Source organism: Zootoca vivipara, chromosome 1 (genome assembly GCF_963506605.1).
Source record: "Zootoca vivipara chromosome 1, rZooViv1.1, whole genome shotgun sequence".
In the NCBI taxonomy this organism is placed as follows: domain Eukaryota; kingdom Metazoa; phylum Chordata; class Lepidosauria; order Squamata; family Lacertidae; genus Zootoca; species Zootoca vivipara.
The window spans coordinates 98,380,924-98,402,633 of NC_083276.1; the positions used below are offsets into that span (position 1 = coordinate 98,380,924).

Genomic DNA, 21,710 nt, shown 5'->3' on the forward strand with positions numbered 1-21,710 from the left:
AAGACCCTGATGTTGGAAAAAATCGAGGGCACAAGGAGAAGGGGGTGACAGAGGACGAGATGGTTGGACAATGTATTCAAAGCTACCAACATGAGTCTGACCAAACTGCGGGAGGCAGTGGAAGACAGGAGTGCCTGGTGTGCTCTGGTCACGGAGAGTCAGACATGACTAAACGACTAAACATCACCAATGAGGCAACAAACACATGTCATAAATAATTAAATAGCAAAGTCATTTAATAGCACAAATCCTAGCCATTAGAAGACCAGCTCCTTTTTTATTGTTTGCTGAATTGCCTGACAACCAATAAGCCCTTATCACTAGTTAACATTGCAAAAAATATGCTCTCAGAATACCAGGTCAGCGCCTTCACCTGGGTCTACCTAGTGATATGCTAATGTCGCCAAGGGGATAGAGTCCTGTTGCATCATAGAATGCCTTAGGTCAGCTTTCCACAGAGAACAACAAAGTCTAAACAGTTCCCTAATTCCACTGAGCTGCTTGCTTTTAATTAATTTACAACTCAATAGCCCAACAACCTATAATACTCAGCCTCCTTTCTCCACGCTCTCACACAAAACACACACCCTCACCGAAGGTTTAATCTCCTCCCCACTCCCCACTTTTGTGTTTTTATTGAATCAACCAAGAAAAAAGTAATTTATGGGGCTGATAGTTCACAAATCAGAACACTTGGCTCAAATTTTAGGAGGGGCCAAAATCACTCTCCTGAAAATAGGTATGACTTGAAGGGTTAAAATTCTTTTTTAAATAAAAAAATTCCTTCAGTAGCACCTTAAAGACCAACTAAGTTTAAGGTGCTACTGAAGGAATTTTTTTATTTTACTTCGATCCAGACCAACACGGCTACCTACCTGTAACCAATTCTTTTTTAAAAATTCAGGGGGCTTATCCTTGGTGATGGTGCAGTGGTCCTTCTCAATCCTTTTCTTTATGCTACCTCTGCTGACCATGGGAGTGACAGAGCTTCTCTTGGCAGCCAAATCTACCCCTTCCCTGCAAATGACCTGTTGTAGTACAACTCGAGGACATTATGGGGACATCAGTGGCATCCACCCACTCCCACTGAAGCCAATTCCCTTTAATACCTCATCAATTGCTTTTTAAACTTAGAAGTCACTATATTGCAATAGTGCAATAAAGTGGGCTGCTGATCCCATATATATCTGATATTTTGTAAGTCAGGCATATCTACATATAATTAATTTACTTTTAAAAAATTCTCTTGAAGCAAATATGAGAACTGAAAATCAAAGCAGCTATGATTAACAGAAAACAATCTTACACATGTCTACTCAGCAATATATCCCACTGCACTCATGGAAGGGGTAGCCTTTTGATCCAACAGACATGTCTACTGCTGAAAGGGGAAGGGAGTATTATCATTTTGTCTTTCCCCCTCCCCTATGTCACCCTCTTATGGAGAATCACCTAATTATTTGACGCTGGTTTTCAGGGATGCAAGGTTGAGGGGAATCAGTAAAATATGCCTCCCCTCTTTTTCTGTCGGAGTAGGCATCCATTGGATCAAAGGTCCTTCTGTGAGCATAAGGGCATCAACTGGATCCCAGTCATTGAGTTCAATGGGGGTTATCACCCAGGAAGTAGGTATAGGATTGGAGCCCAAATATATGTATCACGTCATTTCATATATAAATAACCAATGGCACACTCGTTCTTTTCTTACTCATAATGCATAGAAATTCAAAGTGTTTATTAGGAATCTATACAGATGCTTTGTGCATACATTGTGAATGCCTCACTGAACCGCAGTAATAACTAATGCATTTTTTTCTAACACTTTAAACAGGATAATTAAGTCCAAATGTAATGGTATCCACTTCCTGTGCAATATGATAAATTTATAAAATGATAATGGCATCTCCTAACCAATAATTCTGTGAAAAGATTGTTCTATACACATTATTATTGTAAATGTTTCTGAAGAGGTACAATGAATGTGTTTATTTACAGCCACCGGCATGGACATAAGATGGGGACAGCAACAGCATTAAATAAAACGATGGAACTATGAAAGAGAATTTCTAATTATGAACCAGATCATCAAGCCTGGCCCAGTTCTGTTAGATGGATACAGAACAACAACATGCAAATAGAGAAAAAGGTAGGCAACACTATCCTCCTCCAGTACGAAGACAAATTATACTCACTATAACAAACACTTTCACCTTTCCTACGTTATTTATGATGCATCAAAACTCACAGTACTGTATATATATATATTGCATGCCTAGGCTACCCATATATAAATGCTGTAACGGGAACCCAACAATCCATGCAATGAGAGACTATATTTGCTGTGGTCAGTATCATTGCTAGATATTGTTTAGTATGTTAGCCATACCCTCCACTGTTCTAGCATTGCAAAAGTGAGGCAATCAGGAGTCAGACTCTGTTGACTTCAATCAAACAAAGAAGTGTTCTAATAGTAACTCCCTATGAAATTAATAAGCGGAATATTCACAGTACTGTTTGACTAATAGGCCTAACAAAATTCTTGCTCCCTGTCAAGTCCTATACAGTACCAGGTAACTCTGCAAATGGGAGCTTCCCTGTGTAATCTGAGCAACATGTCTTCAGCATACCCCAAAGGAACATGTAATGGCGAGGCTCTTCTGCCTATTGAGCTACTAATTAAGATAGTTGCTATTTGCATAAATAGTAAATAGTCTCTAGTCCACCTACCTCTCCTGCTAATTCCAATCATGTAATTAGACAATCCTGTTATCTTTGTTCTCAGATCACAGAATCATTTTTCACAACAGACATTAGAATTAGAAGACAATTCAGCACAGGGTTATCTCATCACTAGCCCTTAGAGTATTGGCCTTCTTTGCAGTCTCCTGCACCTATACAATTAAAAAAAATTCAAAAAATCAAAACAGAATTCTCAAAAATAGCCACATGCTGTTATCTTGTTTTCATCTTTGCAGTGACAATGGCTAAAATCCTTCTTAGGCTGCAGAAATCCCATTAAAATCTAACTGTGAGCCAATGTCATTTCCTTTGTACCACTATTTTTTTAATTACAGTAGAAGCTGTAATTTCGTCAAATTGGGGGGGAAAACCATTAATAAATTTGACTAAGCTCAGGAACTAAAAGTCCCAGTCACACAAAGCCTAGGCAATAAACTACATTTTGAGGAACCAGGAAGACTTGACATTTCAATGTTTGCAAGTAAAGAAATAAAAGAGCCTAGTTATTCAAAAGGAGATTTTCTATGCTCACCTGCCAAATACATAACCTTAAGCTAAAGAGCAATGTTTGTTCCCATTCAGTTGGAACAGAGAAAACATAGCATAACACAGCTTAAGTTCCATCTATTTTATACAGACAGCAAGTGTGCTATGTAAGCAGAAAACTTGTATACTTTTTAAGTGTCCTTCGCACATTCTTAAGCACAGACATTTGTTTTCACTTAAATAGTTTATTAACTGGATAATATTAAAGTGTATCAATATTAGAATAGACAGATCAAATTAAAATACCTACCTGTGCTATTCACATGCTATTTTATTTTAATATTTTAAGTATTATGTTACATTTAAAAATATATAATTGATTTATGCCAACAGTGTTTTCCAGTAGCTAATTATAAACTTATTACTGTAGTTGGTTTATAATGATATACAGGTGTGTGTGTATATATATATATATATATATATATATATATATATATATATATATATATACATACCTGTATGAGAGCACACACACACAAACACACACACAGACACAGTAACACTTCTATACTTAGTGATACATGTTTTCCTTTAAGAGTTGAAACAATACTTTGAATACAGATTCTGACGGGGCATTAATTTTCATTAATGATGGTTTAAATCCTTAAGAGATGACAACCATATACTGTACTTAAAACTGGACAAATTGTCCAGACATATTTCATATATTACTGCTAATGTGCTTAAGAATATTGTGGCAGTTAGAAAATTTAGGTGTACAGCGGTACCCCCGGTTGCGGACGAGATCCATTCCGAAGCACCGGTTGAATCCTGAGGTTTCCACAACCGGAGGGACCACTTCTGCACACACACGAGCGACGGTAGAGCACTTCTGTGCATGTGTGCGCAGCAAAAACCAGAAAATATACTTCTGGGGTTTGCCGCTTACGTATCCCGAAGTTTACGTAAGCAGAGGGATACATAAGCGGAGGTACGACTGTATATATTTAACATCTGTTATAGTGAATATTGCCTGTCATTATAATCAATTCAAGACTCCTTGAATTGCTAAACAATATGTAGATGGATATCTGTTTAGGTGAAGTCTAATATAATATAATCATATATCATGTAATGTAATGCATGCATCAGTTTATTTAAAATGTAAGCTACAACTTTCTACATTTCTATACTGTGTGAAATAAGTAAAACACTTCAGGTATTCAAAGTATTTGTCATTTGCTTGCCTCTGTATTCAATAAAAAATGTATGTCATTGTAGTAGTTACAGTCTTAATTATTGGTTATCAAATCCTATGGCAATTTTGCTAGGGTGCATGCATATCCTGGTGCATATACAAAACAAACATGAAGAATTGGAAAGGAACTTTTTGCCTTTGCCCGTGGTTATCACAGAAAATGAGATGGGGGAAAACAGGGAACCTTTCCATTAAATCTTTGTTAAAATCAGCATGGTACACAACGAATATGAGCAATTTTACATTACATAAGAGTATATAAAAGTGCACAGCTGATACGTGCATTTCAGAAAGTTTGACTACTGGAACAATACTTAATTCTAATTTGCACAGTCAGTATCATATTTTATCAATTATGTGCCTAGTTTATTTGTTCTAGTATATTATATTTATCACTTAACTAACAAAAGCTTGTTTGACATATTTACATTACTTTTTAGTCACATGTGGGATGGGCTTGAACAAGACTAAAGAACATCTCCAAAGAAGACCCCTCTGCCCCTTGCAAATCCACCGTGACCTGCATTGATTTTGTACACCTCATCACTGTTCACCAGATGTAGAGTGTCTAAGAAAATCCAAATCAATGCCTAAATCAATGCCTAAATCAGGATGCCTTTCTAAGGAAGAAGGGTGTTGGTTCTCAACTTTATTGCTACTTGCTACAAAATGCAATATGTCTGAAGTGGAGCTGGGGGGGGGGTGGAACTGAAGGGAACTGCCCCAGGACTCACATATGAGAGGAACACATCAACACTGGCCTTGCAGCATTGTTGCCCAGACTTATGAAAAACAGAGAGTGAATAACTCTATCTCCACTCATTGTTGATTTCACCAACTGGGCTGGGGTCTTCCTCTCTGCATACAGAGGCCATCTGCAATCCTGCCCCATCCCCACCCTGGCCCTGCATGCAAAAGTGACACTGCTACCAGGACACTGCAATGCTGCTGCTCCCCATGGCTACTCCTGACCACCCATAAGAGGTAAAGTGAGGCAAGCCATGCTAATTGTTCTTCAGTGATGATATATTTGTGAGAAGAAAAATCCCTTACAGACCCATCTTTCTCCAGGAAAGCTAACTGGGAAGAGGAGTTTGATTCAGGCAAAGGGTGCATGAGGGGAATTTGTTCTCCTTACAAAAAATGGGCAGCAGGATGCACAAAAATTTAAGGGCTAAGTGAGCACTTCTGAATATGTACAGAAGATGCAATTTCATCATTTTACTTAGTAAGCAACAGAAACGGTAGCTATTGAAACAGCTATTGGGGGAATATGAATTTAATTAGCTGCTTAGACTTAGGTAAAGGTAAAGGTACCCCTGACCATTAGGTCCAGTCGCAGATGACTCTGGGGTTGCGGCACTCCTCTCACTCTATAGGCCCAGGGAGCTGGTGTTTGTCCGCAGACAGCTTCCGGGTCATGTGGCCAGCATGACTAAGCCGCTTCTGGCGAGCCAGAGCAGCGCATGGAAATGCCATTTACCTTCCTGTCGGAGTGGTACCTATTTACCTACATGCACTTTGATGTGCTTTTGAACTGCTAGGTTGGCAGGAGCAGGGACTGAATAACAGGAGCTCACCCCATTGCGGGGATTCGAACCGCCAAACTTATGATCGGCAAGCCCTAGGCTCTGTGGTTTAGTGCCACCCGCGTCCTCAGACTTAGTTGAGCTATTAATTTGACTAGCACAGTGCTGCCCTATTCTGTCTGGCAACTATGTTTCTGGCATGCAGTCCTCCTACCATTTATGCTCTTTAACTGGTGATGCTGACAATGGAACGTGAGACCATTCCCCCTGCACAGACACCATCAGAGTACCCATCACAATTTGCAGGGCCAGTGGCAAACATCAAGGGGTCTTCAGCATGATCCAGGGATCCCCAGTCACCACTAATCCTACTTCTTACAGCAGCAGAGCTGTCTATCCTCCTCCTCCTCCTTCCTCCTCTATATTACTTTAAAAACAAAACAAACACACGTTCTTCACCAACAGCTCCCTAGGCACCTGGGCTCTCAACAACAAGAAGAGTTTGGATTTGATATCCCGCTTTATCACTACCCGAAGGAGTCTCAAAGTGGCTAACATTCTCCTTTCCCTTCCTTACCCACAACAAACACTATGTGAGGTGAGTGGGGCTAAGAGACTTCAAAGAAGTGTGACTAGCCCAAGGTCACTCAACAGCTGCATGTGGAGGAGCAGAGACGCGAACCTGGTTCCACAGATTATGAGTCTACCGCTTTTAACCACTACACCACACTAGAGCCAAAGGAACCCTCCTTCTCATAGAGCCAGGCATCGTGAATTGTTGCAGAATTGTTTTTTAAAACTTAAAAAAAAATACCCTAAGTTTTAAAAGCATTACCAGCTCCCATGACAACAAGTAATAATCATTACTAATTTAAAATAGTTCAGTTTTTGATCCTTCCTGCCTCTTTGGCAGTGCCGACGTCAGGCTCATATGTGCCCATAGTGCTGGCAAACCAAATGGGTCTGGTAGTGGTGCAGGCAGAGTCTGGTAGTTGGCACCAGCAGCACTGCCCGTTTGTGTTCTCTGCTCCCCCAAAATTAAAACACACCCTCACTGATGCAGGCAGAAGAAACTAAACACAGCAGCAACAGACTCTCCCCCTTCCACCACTACCTCTGAGACTGGCAAAGTTAGCAGTTGGAGTAAGTAGCAGAGCACAGTCTGGAATCACTGAGTTGGCAACAGATCACAGTTTGACAACCCTGATTAAATACCCAAACTCTGAACATTTCCAGTTTCACATTTTTAACTAACTTTAAAAAAAAATAGTGATTTGCTTTTACTGCCCTGTCTGTCAGCTCCAATCAGGGAAGCGCATCCTCACGATCCCTTTCCCCATCTCTCCTGTAATGTGAAGGATCACTTACACTATGTTGTTGTGACATCACCTCATTGTACATTTTCCTAATCCTGTCAGTGGCTGCCAATAAGCTACATTAGAGCTGGGAAAATGTACTATGTGATGACATCACGATACAGCAGGCATCCCCAAACTTCGGCCCTCCAGATGAGATTTATTCATACAAAGTTAGAAGTCTAAGGCAAGTTTACCTTTTGTTTTTCTGTTATTCATGGAGTTTGAGGAACTGCAGAACGCTGCTTAGACTAAATCAGGCTTCCTCAACCTCGGCCCTCCAGATGTTTTGGGACTACAATTCCCATCATCCCTGACCACTGGTCCTGTTAGCTAGGGATCATGGGAATTGTAGTCCAAAACATCTGGAGGGCCGAAGTTTGGGGATGCCTGCGATACAGGATCCTTCATAGTACAGTGGAGAACATGACATTATGTTTTGAGCATAATGAGGAGAGTTGCCTTGTGGATACAGGGAAGGATTTAGTCCAGGCTTTCTCAACCTCGGCCCTGCAGATGTTTTTGGCCTACAACTCCCATTATCCCTAGCTAGCAGGACCAGTGGTCAGGGATGATGGGAATTATAGTCCCAAAACATCTGGAGGGCCGAGGTTGAGGAAGCCTGATTTAGTCTAAGCAGCGTTCTGCAGTTCCTCAAACTCCATGAATAACAGAAAAACAAAAGGTAAACTTGCCTTAGACTTCTAACTTTGTATGAATAAATCTCACAAAGCAGTTTGGTTTCATCAGTGGATCACTGCAATGCCACGCAAAACCACACAGTTATTCTTAATAAGAGTAATGGATCCTTTCCTGCCTGTTTTGTTGTTGTTGCTTTTTAAAATCACCTCCAATACTGCTGGTCATTGCCAATTCCAGATACTACATAGTATTACATTGTAAGATGCAGGTGGGGTTAAAATAACTTGTCACATGTGTTTATTCCTCAGAAGCACCACTTTTACTGGCCAAACCACCACAAATTATACATACTTCGTTACTAATTGCTATAAATAATTGCATGGGTCTTCGCATTAGATATAAATGCCCAAGCTACAAAACCTTATGTTTAAGAATTATGACAGTTTGACCCTCCTTTACTGTATCTGCAGCTGTGACGCCTAGTTATGGCCTAGCCAGTCCAATTAAATGACCATCCCTGACTCGTTTATTTCCACTCCCAAAGTGCAGAACAGGCAATGAGGCGAACCACTGCCACACATGACACCAGCATGCCCCCAAACCCTACTTGTTACCAACACAGCAGCAAGCTACCCTGCATTCTCCTATGGAAGATGAGGTAGGAGAGGTTGCACAACGTTCATAACATCCTTTGTCCCCATCACAGCTGCACACGCAGAGTCCTTGGATTCAGAGTCCCTGAAAAGCAGCAGCTCTTAGGAAATGGACCTACTCCCTGGTCCATCCAACACAGACCCACCAGCACCAGATCCCTCTCCAAGCCCTGCAAATCCTAAGGATTTACCTTTAACTACAGATATCAAGGAGTGGGCTACCTGCTCTTCTGAGGTTTAAGAAAGGCCTGCAGCACCTCCAGTGACCAGCAGCAATTTATCATGGCTAATATTGTGTGGCTACACCAACTAAAGCCATGGTTACTAACAAGGGTGCCACAATTGCCAGGATTTATAACGAGGATTTGAAATTCATTTGAAGCATACCATGGTGCTATGGTCTCCTCCTTAAAAAACAAAACAAAACCCCAAAACTTGTTACAAAATTGTGTGCTTGTGTGGTGGGATGTCCGTCTTTCTGGGGCTGGATCTACATTCACCATTTAAACGTTATTAGAACAATATTAGAAATATCGTTATAAAAGATCAGGACAAAATAAGTCCCATTTGGTTTCTCTTTTGCTTCCTTTCCACAAGGTCTACCTAATTTATGACAGCTAGTTGCTCTGCAGAGCGCTCTGGTGTCACATTTTAATAACACATTATTAACGTTTAAAAAGAATGTCATATGGCTATATGGTTATCAGAACCATTCCTTAACTTTTTTTTAGCGTTAAACATGAATGTAGATCCACCCTCAATTTTTTCAAAGCAGTATTTATATCAAGCAAGAATTTGCAAGAATCATAGAATGCTAGCATTGGAAAGGACCATGAGGGTCATCTAGTCCAACCCCCTACAATGCAGGAATCTTTTGCCCAATGTGGAGTTTGAACCCACAGACCTAAGTTTAATAGTGTAATGCTCTATCGGCTGAGCTGTCCTAGGTTCTTCTACCTCTGGTCCCTGTCCTTAATGGATGAGGCATAGTATACCTGTACCAGTCCTAAATTAACAATTCTAGAAACTGATCTTCATTCTTTAATAGCAGCCCTCACTTACTTGCATAGCTAAATACTAAAAGCCGCATATTCCACAATACCAAAAAGGGAGGTATGGAAAGGTTTGTTACAAATATGGAAAAGGGGCTGTAACTGATAATGTTATATTCACTGTGGAGCAGAGAGACTCCCACGGATAAATAATGCACTCCCAAAATCACCTAACTTCCAAAGTTTCTAAAACCATCTAGTTTAAAAGAAGATTTCTATACTATAGCTCAATGGAAATTTATCCATCAAACAATAGTTTAAACAAAAAAAATTAAAATAAAAGATGCTAACTTCAAAAAATTATACTAAGAAAGTACTTTCAGAGCAACGTGGGAGTTACTTTGAAAGGCTGACAGGAAAATGAAATGCTGAATATCAAACATGCTTATTTAGCTGTTTACTTACCCATAATGGTTAAGGCTGTAGCTTTCGTTAGTTCTTCTTTCATTGAATCTATTACGTCAAAACCGCCACCATCTAAATTGCATCGGTTTATGGTTCCATTTCCTGAACTGATCCAATAAAGCCTGTTTTCTGCATAATCTATAGATAAACCTGAAAAAATACAATACATGAAGCATATTTGAAACAATTTAAAACTTATGCTTTATTTTCTGAATGCTTACACAATAGCAAAATTTATCTACAAATTGTAAGACATCTAAAAAGTAAAGAACTGTTTGTGGCAAACAGCAAGGTAAGTTTTTATTTGGCTGAATAGTGTTGTGAGTTTGTGGGTGCTAGACCTCTAAATTCCTGGATCCTTTTAAGTGTTAGAATTTAATCAAGGCTCCAGGTGCCAAACTGAGTGCCAGACACTTCTAATCCCTGGATCCAACAAAAGCTAATAGCTAATTAAAACAACAAAGTATCAAAGGGCTCGTGCTAGATGGCAAATGGGTAGAGCCCCCTCCCTCAACAGATAAAGCCAAAGTTGAGAAGAGTTATATGAGCTAGAAGCCAGATGCAAAAAGCTGCAGGATGGAAAGGCAGAGAGAGAGAGAGCCATGGCTGATTTCTACTTGAATCCAAGGCTATGGCTATAGGAGGGGAAAAAAGACCGTATGGGGTGTTGATGCTGTGAACCCCAGCATCACAGGCTCAGGTTATATATACAGTGGTCCCTCGATTTATGAACTTAATCCATTCCGAATGCACATTTGTGGGTTGAATAGTTCGGAAGTCGGAACGCGGCTTCCCATAGGAAAAAAAATATTGCTTCCGTCTTATTTATTCTACCTCTCACTTATTAAAAGAACTAACAGGGATGGTCTGGGGTAAACCGAGCCTCCCCCCTATTGCTCCCCTTAGCCTTTCTGTATTCCCTCATGCACTCGAGGGTTTTATTCTATTTCCTTTTCTTTTATACAAAAGAGAGGCCTCTTCCAGCACAACTGTGGCCAGGTACCTATTAGGGCTGTATCTGAGACTATCCCTTGTGTCCACAGTATAGGACATAAGTTCTGCCTCTAAGAATCCCTTTCTGTAAAAGCTTGCCCCTTCCCTGAGGTAACTTTATGACACCCTGGGTCTGTCTGCCTGGCTCGCCCCCTTTTGTGCACCCCAAAGATACAAACTAACAGTTCCACTATTGAAGGAAATGTTGTCTTTTTAATGGGTGTCCTCATGAATGAGTTTCATGTACCTTGGCTGGAAAATAACACAGACGATTTTCTGATTGGCACTTTAACACTGGAAATTTTATTTCTCAAGAACGTAATGGTTGCTTTAAGGTATTCCTGTTGTACAAGCTTGGTTTCAATCGTAATAACCTTGTTACTCATGTACTGGATAACCCAACGACTACCTAACCTTAACCTACTCTCCTAGATCTTCTTTACAACCACCCTCACACTCCCGTTCCCCCAGCACCCTCTCAACTGACAAAACAGCTGTTCCTTCTCTTTAAACATTCAACCATTCCCCTCCCCTCATGGAATGTCCAGTCAGTCAACACGGAATCTGAGTTAACCCTTGATGGGTCGGGTTGATAAAGAGTAAAAATGTCACACCAAGGCTATGGCTATAGGAGAAAAAAAGATGGGTGTTGATGCTGTGAACCCCAGCATAACAGGCTCAGGTTATATATACAGTGGTCCCTTGACTTACGAACTTAATCCGTTCCGAATGCACATTCGTAGGTCGAAAAGTTCGGAAGTCGAAACGCGGCTTCCCATAGGAAAAAAAATATTCAGAAAAATTCGTAAGTTGAAAAAATCGCATGTAAAAATTCGCAAGTCAAAAAAGCCACATTTAAAGCCGCCAACGGTTTCCGTTCGGATGTAGAAAAATTCGTAACCTACAGATGTCAAGTAATTCGTAAGTTGAGGGACCACTGTATGTGCAAATAAATCATACATCTTAAAGACACCACAGTCTCTGCTGTGCCTCATTTCTAAAAGGAAACACAAACCCTGGGTGATCGCCTAGAACCCCTGGAATCTTGTATCGCTCTGAGACTGGGGTAGAGTGCCACAATATGTTGTCTACTGTTCTGAGAAAACACATGGTCACTATACAATTCTTTCTAAAAGGGTACTTAATATGATTGCTTAGTATTAATTACTGTTGCTGTGTTCTAGATTAGCATTTTTAGGGGGGAAATGGAGATTGAAATACTAAGCAGGCCGCAGGTTTATAGAAAATATGATATAAAAGCATATTTTGACAGTAGCAGTATAATTACACTTTAGGATAAGAACCCAATAGTACTATGAAAGCATTCTGTATAGCAGCCTTCACTAAACGGGTGCTCTCCTAGATGTTTTGATGCTGGCTAGAGCTGATAAGAGTTGTAATCTAAAATACCGGGAGGGTGCCAGGTTTGTGAAGGCTGATGTATAAGGTTCTTCTCAGGTCTCACACAAGCAGAGAGCATGGGATTTTTTTCCTTTCCTTCCTCCCTTCCTTGGCAACCAGATCAGAAATATGTAGGGAATTCATTTAGGATCACCGCAGTCAGATGGAGGCCTAGCAATATTGCCATCGTAGGACTACCAGAGGATGGCTCCTTACTCTTCTCCACTGCTAGCAGACAATGGGTGCTTGTTCCTTCTGTGAATGGAAGGGCTCCAGAGACTGACATTCAGTGGAGGCTCAGTGCAGTCATAAGGGGAAGGAGGATCGTCCCCTTGCAGATCTGTGTGTCATAGCCTACACTGATTCATCTTTGTGGAGGCACATTTTCAGGAAACTGTAGGGGAGAAAGAATGGGTGAAAACTGACCCCTTCTTCCTACAGTGGAATTGTCCTATGACCACAGTTCTGCTCATGAGAACTCTGGAGCCCATCCATAGAATAACTTATTTCAAAAAAGCAAGGATATATGAAATTGATTACTTTGAATTTATAGTATTAGGTTAAATAACTTCATTTTTATTGGCTCAGAATTTTGGTCTATGCCAGTATTTTTGCATTCTATTCACCACTATGGTTACTCTATATCATAAAGAGTGCACATTGTAAGAAACATACATAGTGGAAGATTGAGATGTGTGAGGGAAGGTACATGTTTATTTGAAAACAGATTTTAGAGGCAGGGATGGGGTGGGGGGACTCACACCAGGAAAGGGAAACTGGAAAATACTTTAACTGGAAACTGGAAAATACTTTAAATTAATGACTCCAACCACATACTTCTAATTAATGAGTTCATTTAATTAATGAATCAAGCTTTTGCTCTTAATACTTCTGAAATCAAGCCATAAATCTAAATTAGGAATATTAAAGAATGGATTAGCTTTGAATTTAAGAGCAGCAAAATTCATTCAGCCAAAACTGCCTGAAGGCTGCAATTATTCACTCAGTACCAGTACTCACTCATAGAATGCAAGATGGGTGTTCTGACAAGATTATGATGCACTTGTATTTCAAAATTTGCTTATGATTATAAGGTCTGGCAAAGTAAGTAAGATTTTAAAAACCAACAAGAACAAAACATAAACCAGTCAATTATTGAACACTTTCTTTCTAAAAAAATCAATCCAGTGAACTCTAATAAAAGAAAGATTTCATATTAAATAAATCATTATTTCTTTACAATTCTAGATTTTGTGGCTTTACTAATGCTATTAGAAAGCTCACCTTCGTCCAACACCTTGAATGGGGCAAGGCAACAAACATTATATGCTGCTCTTTCAAGCAGCTCTTTTTGGATCTCGCTTTTTGTTACCTGCTTAAAAGCCTGGCAAAAGCATTCTGTACCAAATATAGCTTGCACACCATTTTCAAGGGTAATCCTATGTAGAATGCATCATAACAGACCAATTGATTGTAATGTTTCAAGGGCAAGGATTACTGAAGCTATCGTGGTCTAGGGTTACTACATTGGTTGCTGAGGCTACCCTAATCTATGGATGGTCATAGCTGTTGAACCCACAGGAGATAAAAAAAATAGGCACTCCTAGCCATTGAAGCCACCAGGGCATCAAGTGACAAGACTGGATCCAGGGGGATCCCCAAACTATGTCTTTGATCCTTTAAGGGAAATGCAACCCCATCAAGAACAGAAAATCTTCCCGTTTACTGGACACAGGAGCAACCTACCTACAGTACCTCAAAGTCACAAATCTAATACACCAGGAACATTTATGAACAAGTCGGTAAGGAAATATTTATGCCAGGATTTAGACATAGAGCGGAACTGAATGTGGATAAAGAATTTGCCAAGGTTAATATTGGATGACATTAAAGAAAACTATTTTAGAACCCTATCCCCGTGGTATTTAACTCCATACAGAATAAGTAAAATATATGGAACAGAGCAATGTAACTGCTGACGGTGTAATACACCTTCGGCAGATTTCATTCTTGCATTTAAGAACTGCTGGATAATACAGATCTACTTGATTTTGTAACCAGTGCATCTAATACAGTATTAATATCATATGTACTCTGATTTCCTAAGTTGAACTGTCCCCAGGGGACATTAACTTACAACCGAGGAGGGTTGGAGATAGAATTGCCAGTATGCAAAAAAAGGAACAAAGGTGTGCATATTCTGATTGACGGTTGAAGGTTTAGAATTCTTAGTAAGGCACAGTGGTTGGCTAGGGCTTGCCTAGACTGGCCAGAAGAAGTGAATATAAGTCTGGGTGCTAGTCAGACAGAGGTCAGTCAGTGTTGGTTGTTGCTCGGTGTTCCTGGTGGGTAGCCAAAAGAAGAAGACAGCACAGGAAAAGGAGGGAGGAAAACAAAGACCTGAAAGGAAGGCAGAGTGGCTTGGTGGCTCCAAAACTTGCCGGGGTAATATGGCGCCCTGAATGAGAACAAAATTTGGAGTGTCCCCCAAAAAAATATTCCTCATTTTCACAATAATTCCTTTTGGTGCAGTTGCTTTTTTAATGGATTTTCTCAGTAGGTACACTTATAAATATAGAATAGTAGTAATAGTAATAATAATGATGATGACGTCAACACCACCACCACCACCAACACACCCCTTTGGCTCGGTGCCCTGTGCACCTGCACTGCCCTAAATCCAGAGCTGGGGGTGACTAAATTACTAGGTTTAAGCTGAAGAGAGGAGAGGAGAACCTATCTAGGGTGCTGATAGGCAGCTGGGAATGCTAGGCTGTGGTGTTTAGTAAGAGAGCCAGAGGAAGATTCCAGGACAGCAAAACCAGGCATGTGCTTCAAAAGGTCAGTAGGAGTTGAAACAGAGACTTCAATGAAAGACCGCAGTGACAGTGTTCATGAGGCTTAACTGGGGTGGAGTAAATAGAAGGGCAATCTGGAAAAAGTGTTTTTAAAAGGTTCCACAAAGCTGTCTTGGTTTAGTAATAGTAGCATTAAATAGGCGGTATTTAAGTAACAAGTTAGCAAAGTAGATACAGTGGTGCCTCGACTTACGAAGGGGATCTGTTCCGCGGCGCTCTTCGTAAGCCGAAGCTTTCAGTTGTTGAACTATCTATTGTGCGCAAGCGCAAAGTGTTATTTTGCGCTTTGCACATGCGCAGGCCACGCACGCCGCTTCTGCACAGGCGCAGAACGCACACACGATGAAAAGACTTCCGGGTATGCCGACTTCGTAAGTCGAAACCTTCGGAAGTCGAGTCATTCGTATGTCAAGGTACCACGGTACCTATTTAAAGACACAGCCAGATGGGCGGGCTATAAATAAATTATTATTATTATTATTTAACTGCATAAGCTTCTGTGCTACATACTCTTGCAATAAACATTAATATCTTGTTAAAAACACTAACTTGCTAGCCAAACCCCTACCATTGCCCTGCAGTAATCCTCTAGACTAGAGTATCCCATTCCCATCCCACGCTACTACTAAGCTCACTTTTCACCTTCCCAACTTAGATTTCATGATTTTATTCTACTTCCTGCACATAAAACAGACAGCATAATGTAGATAAGAATTGTTTAAAGAATTGTTTAAAAAAAAACCAATGTATTAGTCTGCATTGGGTACAATTTGACATGTCGTAATCAAGAAATGCTCTGATTGTGTCTTGGTTAAAATTTCAATGCTGCTGACCCTTTTATCTCTGTGTGAATAATGAGCCACTGTTTCTTTTATCATTCATGTATCACCAGACCATGGAAAGAATGAGCGTCATTAAAATAGCTCTAAGTGATATAGATCACAAGTGAATATTTTAGGACTTAGCAATAAAAAGTCAATTAAACTATCTCCCAAAAACAGACATTTAGACATAATTTATCATTTTGTGTTCCTAGAACTCTGAGAACATCCAAAGAGATTATCTGGTAGTTCTCAGACTCAAAAGCACATTATATTTACGATAATCTTGTTAATTACGTGCTGTGCTTGTCAAACATGATGCTATAAAGCAATAATAAATGATGAATGAAATAAGAAATGAAGAATGCTACAATGTTAAGATTCTAGAAGAAAGCAAATCTGACCTTGTAGCATACAATTGGAAGAGTGCATGACAATATGAATAATTTTCAGCATTCAGGAGACAGTTATTAGAACTACATAATGATAAAATGTTTGAGCAGTAGCCTCTAGTAACAACAGTATATATTAATCAAAATCCATGGATACATCAATCTAGAAACACAAGAGAGAAATTTTCCTTCATCTCTTTTTGTCACTGGCTACAGAATGGCAAGAGAGCTGAAACCAATGCTATCAGTCTGGCAAGAATGATTTATTGGATAGAGAATTTGAAACTTGGTCTGTAGTTTGGATTCGGGAACACTGAAAAGATACTACTGTGAAACTTATAAGGTGACACAATCCATGTCACATGAGCAGGCTTACTTCCCCTGGGTCTTCCACCACCTCCTACACCTCTGGAGCTGCATGTGGGGCTGCAGGGGTGAAGAGAAATCCATTCTGCAAATGGTGTCCATTCCATTAAGAGACAGACACCACTGGTTTTCACCCATAGTGCTGTATACTTGCTTCTGTACTGACCTCCCTCCCTGATTATCCACTTAACTTGTTCCTTTCATAACAGAGCTCACATGCTACTTGGAGTATCTCCACAACTCATACAGCAATTCTAACAATACAATAGCAAATTGAAATCTGGAAGCCAGATTGCCCATGATTCCTCATCCTCAGTCCTGAACAAGCTGTGACCCAGCAAGCCAAACACTAGGCATTGTGACCTATTTTTCTCCTTAAAATCATATAAATTATGAATATTATGCAAGATTTTTTTATTTTATTTAAGAGAAAGTTGCACCAAAGTAACTTTACATGAAAATGAGTGATCATAGTAATATTTACCAACTGGATCCTTTTGATTCTGAAACAGAATTTTGCTGTTGCTGCCATCCATATTTGCCACATTAATGGTGTTTCCATCAGTCCAAAAAAGTTTTCTTTACAAAACAAAAGAAACAAAAATTACATCAAAAAGATCAAGCTGCAATCCTATTCTGTTTTACATTATCATATTGGAATTAAAATTCGCATGAATCCAGAGTGTCTCTGTATAGATTCTACAATATTCTTTTTTGACCACATTCTTCCCTTAGTTAAATAAATAAGTATGGTAATATCATATACTGACCATGCCAAAGGGTCACAATACAGATTGGTGAAAAAGCAACACAGAACCTTCCCCCTCAAACAAATAGCATCCCCATCAGAGATGAATGCATGAAAACCCCATTTGTGATTTATTCTTCCACACTCCCCTCCCCCCCTTTTGGTAGGTGTGGAATTCTGAAAATTCATGGGGCCTCCAACTCCCACAATGGGTTATCTATATTAGGAAGCTGGTGATGCACAAGAACAGAGGCATCACTTCATAACTTAATTTACTAGTTAGTACAAGCAGAGCTCATCTTACATAAATTTCACTTATGTGATTGCACCTATATGCAAATCACCCCAAAATAAATAAGCAAATAGAGCATGGGAGAAGGGGATGGGAGAGCGGGAAGAAAATGGCCAGCAATCCCATCAGCTACTGGGAGAACACTTGGCTATAGATGGAGAGTTGGCAGAGTGCAGAGAGAGACTGGAGGAAGGTGGAGCAAGCTTTGGAGGCAGTTGGAGAGAGATCCGAAGAAGCTGGAGAGGTTGCAGAAAAGGTTGGCAAGTCATCGGAGAAAGTTGGAGGGATTTGCCAGGCTTTTAAGGTTTTCTATGGAGTGTTCTGGTTTTAAGTGATTTTGCTTATACTGTACACACAATAGCTAGGAACGTAACCCTCATGTAATATGAGATCAACCTGCGTTTCACCTGAAAAACAATTGCAAAAATATTGGTGTAAATAATCATACTTTACCCTTTAGCTGGATGAACAGCAAGACACTGTGGTTTATCAATTCCATGTATAACTGAGGTTTTTAAAGAGCCATCTAAATGTGCCACATTAATTTGTGTTTCATCAAACTCTGAGCTAATCCAGTATAAATTACGGGATAACCAATCCACAGCCAGTCCCCGAATGCTTTGAATGTCTGCAAAATGTCAAACAGCAAATAAGTTGCCTAATCAGCTCTGCCAAGAAGTTTTCACTCATTTTAAGAAGGCTTTAAATATCACTGAAATTGTAAACAGGAAGACCAAAACACAGGTAATGGGATGGATGCATTTGCCATTTTGTAATTAGAAAGAATTTTTCAATCAATGGAAGGGACAGAGATCTAGCAGAGGCTCCTCCTACTGGTGGAAGGAACTGTAAGGCAATTTGGGGTGATTTCATCCTGCAGCTTGCAGAGCCATCTCCAATACTGTTCTAGAGGGTCCCATGCTTCTCCAGAGCAGCTTTTTCCCCCAATGGAGGTACAGGGTATTGGGGAAGTCTATGAAATTATCTCCTCCCTTCCTCCAGTGGAAGAGTACTATGGACGGTTAATGGCCCACATCTTCCTATATCTTTCTGCGTTTAGAAAGGCATTGTTCACACACCTGTGAAAACTGTGTTGGTTGCAAAGTGGGAAATGTGTGAAAGGGTCCCATACAATACAAATTTAAGCATTATTTTTTCATAGATCTGTAGCAGTATCTACTTTTCTTTCTTTTAAAAAATGCCCTTAAACTATGAATCTGTCCCTTCAATGCTGAATTTCATGGTGAGAAAATTGAACTTAAGAACTTAAGAAATGGTTTGTTGGACCAGATCGAGATGCATCTAGCTTAGCCTTCTATTCTATTATCAAAAGTGGCCAGATGTCTCCTGCAGCTCACAAGCAGGTATGAAATCGATGACCTTTATCTGCTTATTACAAATAAGATTCTGCCCCTGAAGCATCTTTGAAGGACTGTTTGTTCTAATTTCCCTTAGACTGAAACTGAATTCACTTAGCAAAACCACTACAATGCATAAACATGGGTCCTAAAGTTCATACAGTATAATATACCCATTGCCATAGCTATTCCATGACAACTCTCCAACATAACATCGTTAATGATGCAGAGCAGAAGGATTAGAACTTGAGAATTACTTACAAAATCCCAGTGCTGCATCAATGGTTTCTTATTATTTGACAAACATGAAACTGCTGCTGTGGTATGTATCATTAAGAGTGAATTCAAAATGCTTAAATTCCATATTCTCCTGGGAACTTGTTGGAGGCTTTAAAAAGGCAGCAGAATTAAATTAAAATGGTGGTTGTGGAAAAAGGTGAATTCCATGTTAGGTATTGTTAGGGAAAAGATTTAATTTAAATGGCTAAAATCACAGTGCTGCTACACAGACCCAAAGCGTAGCTGCACTTGTAAAGTTCTAGATACAGCAAAACTAGAAAAGGTACAAAAAGAGAAGCCATAATGGTCAAGGGGCTGGAGCAACACCCCCGAGTACCTAAGAATCTGGGATTATCCTATGAAGCGGAACATTGGAAGATTCAGGAGTTAAATAGGGACTACTACTTAATTCAGTAAATAGTTGAACAGTGTTAACTGCCACAGGATGTAATGGTGGCCACTAACTTGAACGGCTTTAAAAAGAAGTTAGAGATATTCATGAAGGATGAGGCTACACAGGAACACTGGTCACGGTGACCATGTAAAATGTCCAGTATGGTATGTCTCTGAACACCAGTTGCAAGTGGGATTAGTGTATTGCTCATGTTCTGCTTGTGGGCTTCCCGTAAGCATCTGCTTTGCTGCTGTAAGAACAGGATGCTGGACTAGACGGGCCATTGGCCTGATCCAGCAGGGCTCTTGAGGAACACAGGATGCTCTTTGACACTGCATCAGACCCATTGGTCCATCCAGCTCAGTATGGTTTGCACTTGACTGCTCCCCAGGGTTTCGGTCAAGAGTCTGTCTCAAATCTATGTGGAGATGCTGAGGATTCAATCTGAGGCCTCCTCTGTGCAAGGCACATACTCCACCAGTGATCTACAGCCCTTCCTGCTCTTATAATGCAGTTACTCAACACCACCATTTCTAACCTGAAAAATTATTTCTCAATATAGTCTTAGGGTGCTGAATGATTCAAACTAGATCAGATACATGCATTATGTAATAATTGACAAGTGTCTTGTATTGTACCAAATAATCAAAATTAGTTTTGCACATTAAACATCGCAACAAGATGCTTTTAGGCATAAGTGTTGTCAAATCTCCACAGTTCAGTTTGATAGCCCCGTCCACCAGCTAGACTTGGAATGTTGCATTTAAAATATGTTTACCTCTTGATATAACAGTTTCTAAACCAGTCCCATTAATGAAGGCTCGTTTTATAGTTTGCGTTTTCACATCAGTCCAGTATAAGCGCTCCTCTGCTGCATCAAAATCTACAACTGTTACATCATCGATATCAGGAACCGTGAAGGCTGTTATGTAGTTGAAGTACGGGTTCTCTATGTCAACACCTCTTATTTCTGAACGTCTGGCATAAAGAAGAAATTTTTTCATTTCTGTAAAAAATATGTATGCCATTTATTAGATGCAGATCAAAGGAATATTATTACAATCTGTATTTCGTTTTAATGATGATCTGAGTTATACATTTATATATTATAATCTGGTATTCATACATAATTTAGTACAAAGCAGGTAAGCACATTCATCTGGTCATTCGTAAAAAGTTCACATTGTCCACGATATGTAAAAAGTCAGCCATGTTTGTTTTTAAACAGACAAAAAACTAAGAAATTGTTTAAAATCCAAGTATCTGTAGTTCAGAATATTGTTAAAAGACATAACATTATTTGGTAATTCTAAATGGCAGTAGCAGGCAGTGTGCTGGGGAGGTGGTGTTTATCAGCTGCATCAGATTGGCCTACTACAGGCAAAGGCAAACTCGGCCCTCCAGCTGTTTTGGGACTACAACTCCCATAATCCCTAGCTAACAGGACCAGTGGTCAGGGATGATGGGAATTGTAGTCCCCAAACATCTGGAGGGCTGAGTTTGCCTATGCCTGGCTTACTAGGATGTAATGGGGAAGGTGTGAGATAGTAGTGAGGTTGATGAGATGCAAATGCACCAGCAAAACCAATATGCCGTTCCTGCCAATGTGTTTGCATCATAATGCATCACTATAGTTTTTTTTTAGTATTTCTTCTTATAAGCTGCTTTCTGAGCTAGTTCTTAAGACTC

General features: G+C 39.9%; 1 protein-coding gene across 1 annotated transcript in view; it reads right to left on the minus strand.

The window, feature by feature from the left end:
• Nucleotides 1-21,710, minus strand: part of LRP1B (LDL receptor related protein 1B) — a 748,625-nt gene that overhangs the window by 133,717 nt on the left and 593,198 nt on the right. Inside the window, exons 29-32 of the mRNA XM_060279545.1 lie at nucleotides 20,800-21,027; nucleotides 18,444-18,618; nucleotides 17,435-17,529; nucleotides 10,120-10,269 (exon numbers count right to left, since the gene is read on the minus strand). Coding sequence (XP_060135528.1) covers nucleotides 10,120-10,269; nucleotides 17,435-17,529; nucleotides 18,444-18,618; nucleotides 20,800-21,027 — 648 coding nt within the window. The remainder of the gene's footprint in view (nucleotides 1-10,119; nucleotides 10,270-17,434; nucleotides 17,530-18,443; nucleotides 18,619-20,799; nucleotides 21,028-21,710) is intronic.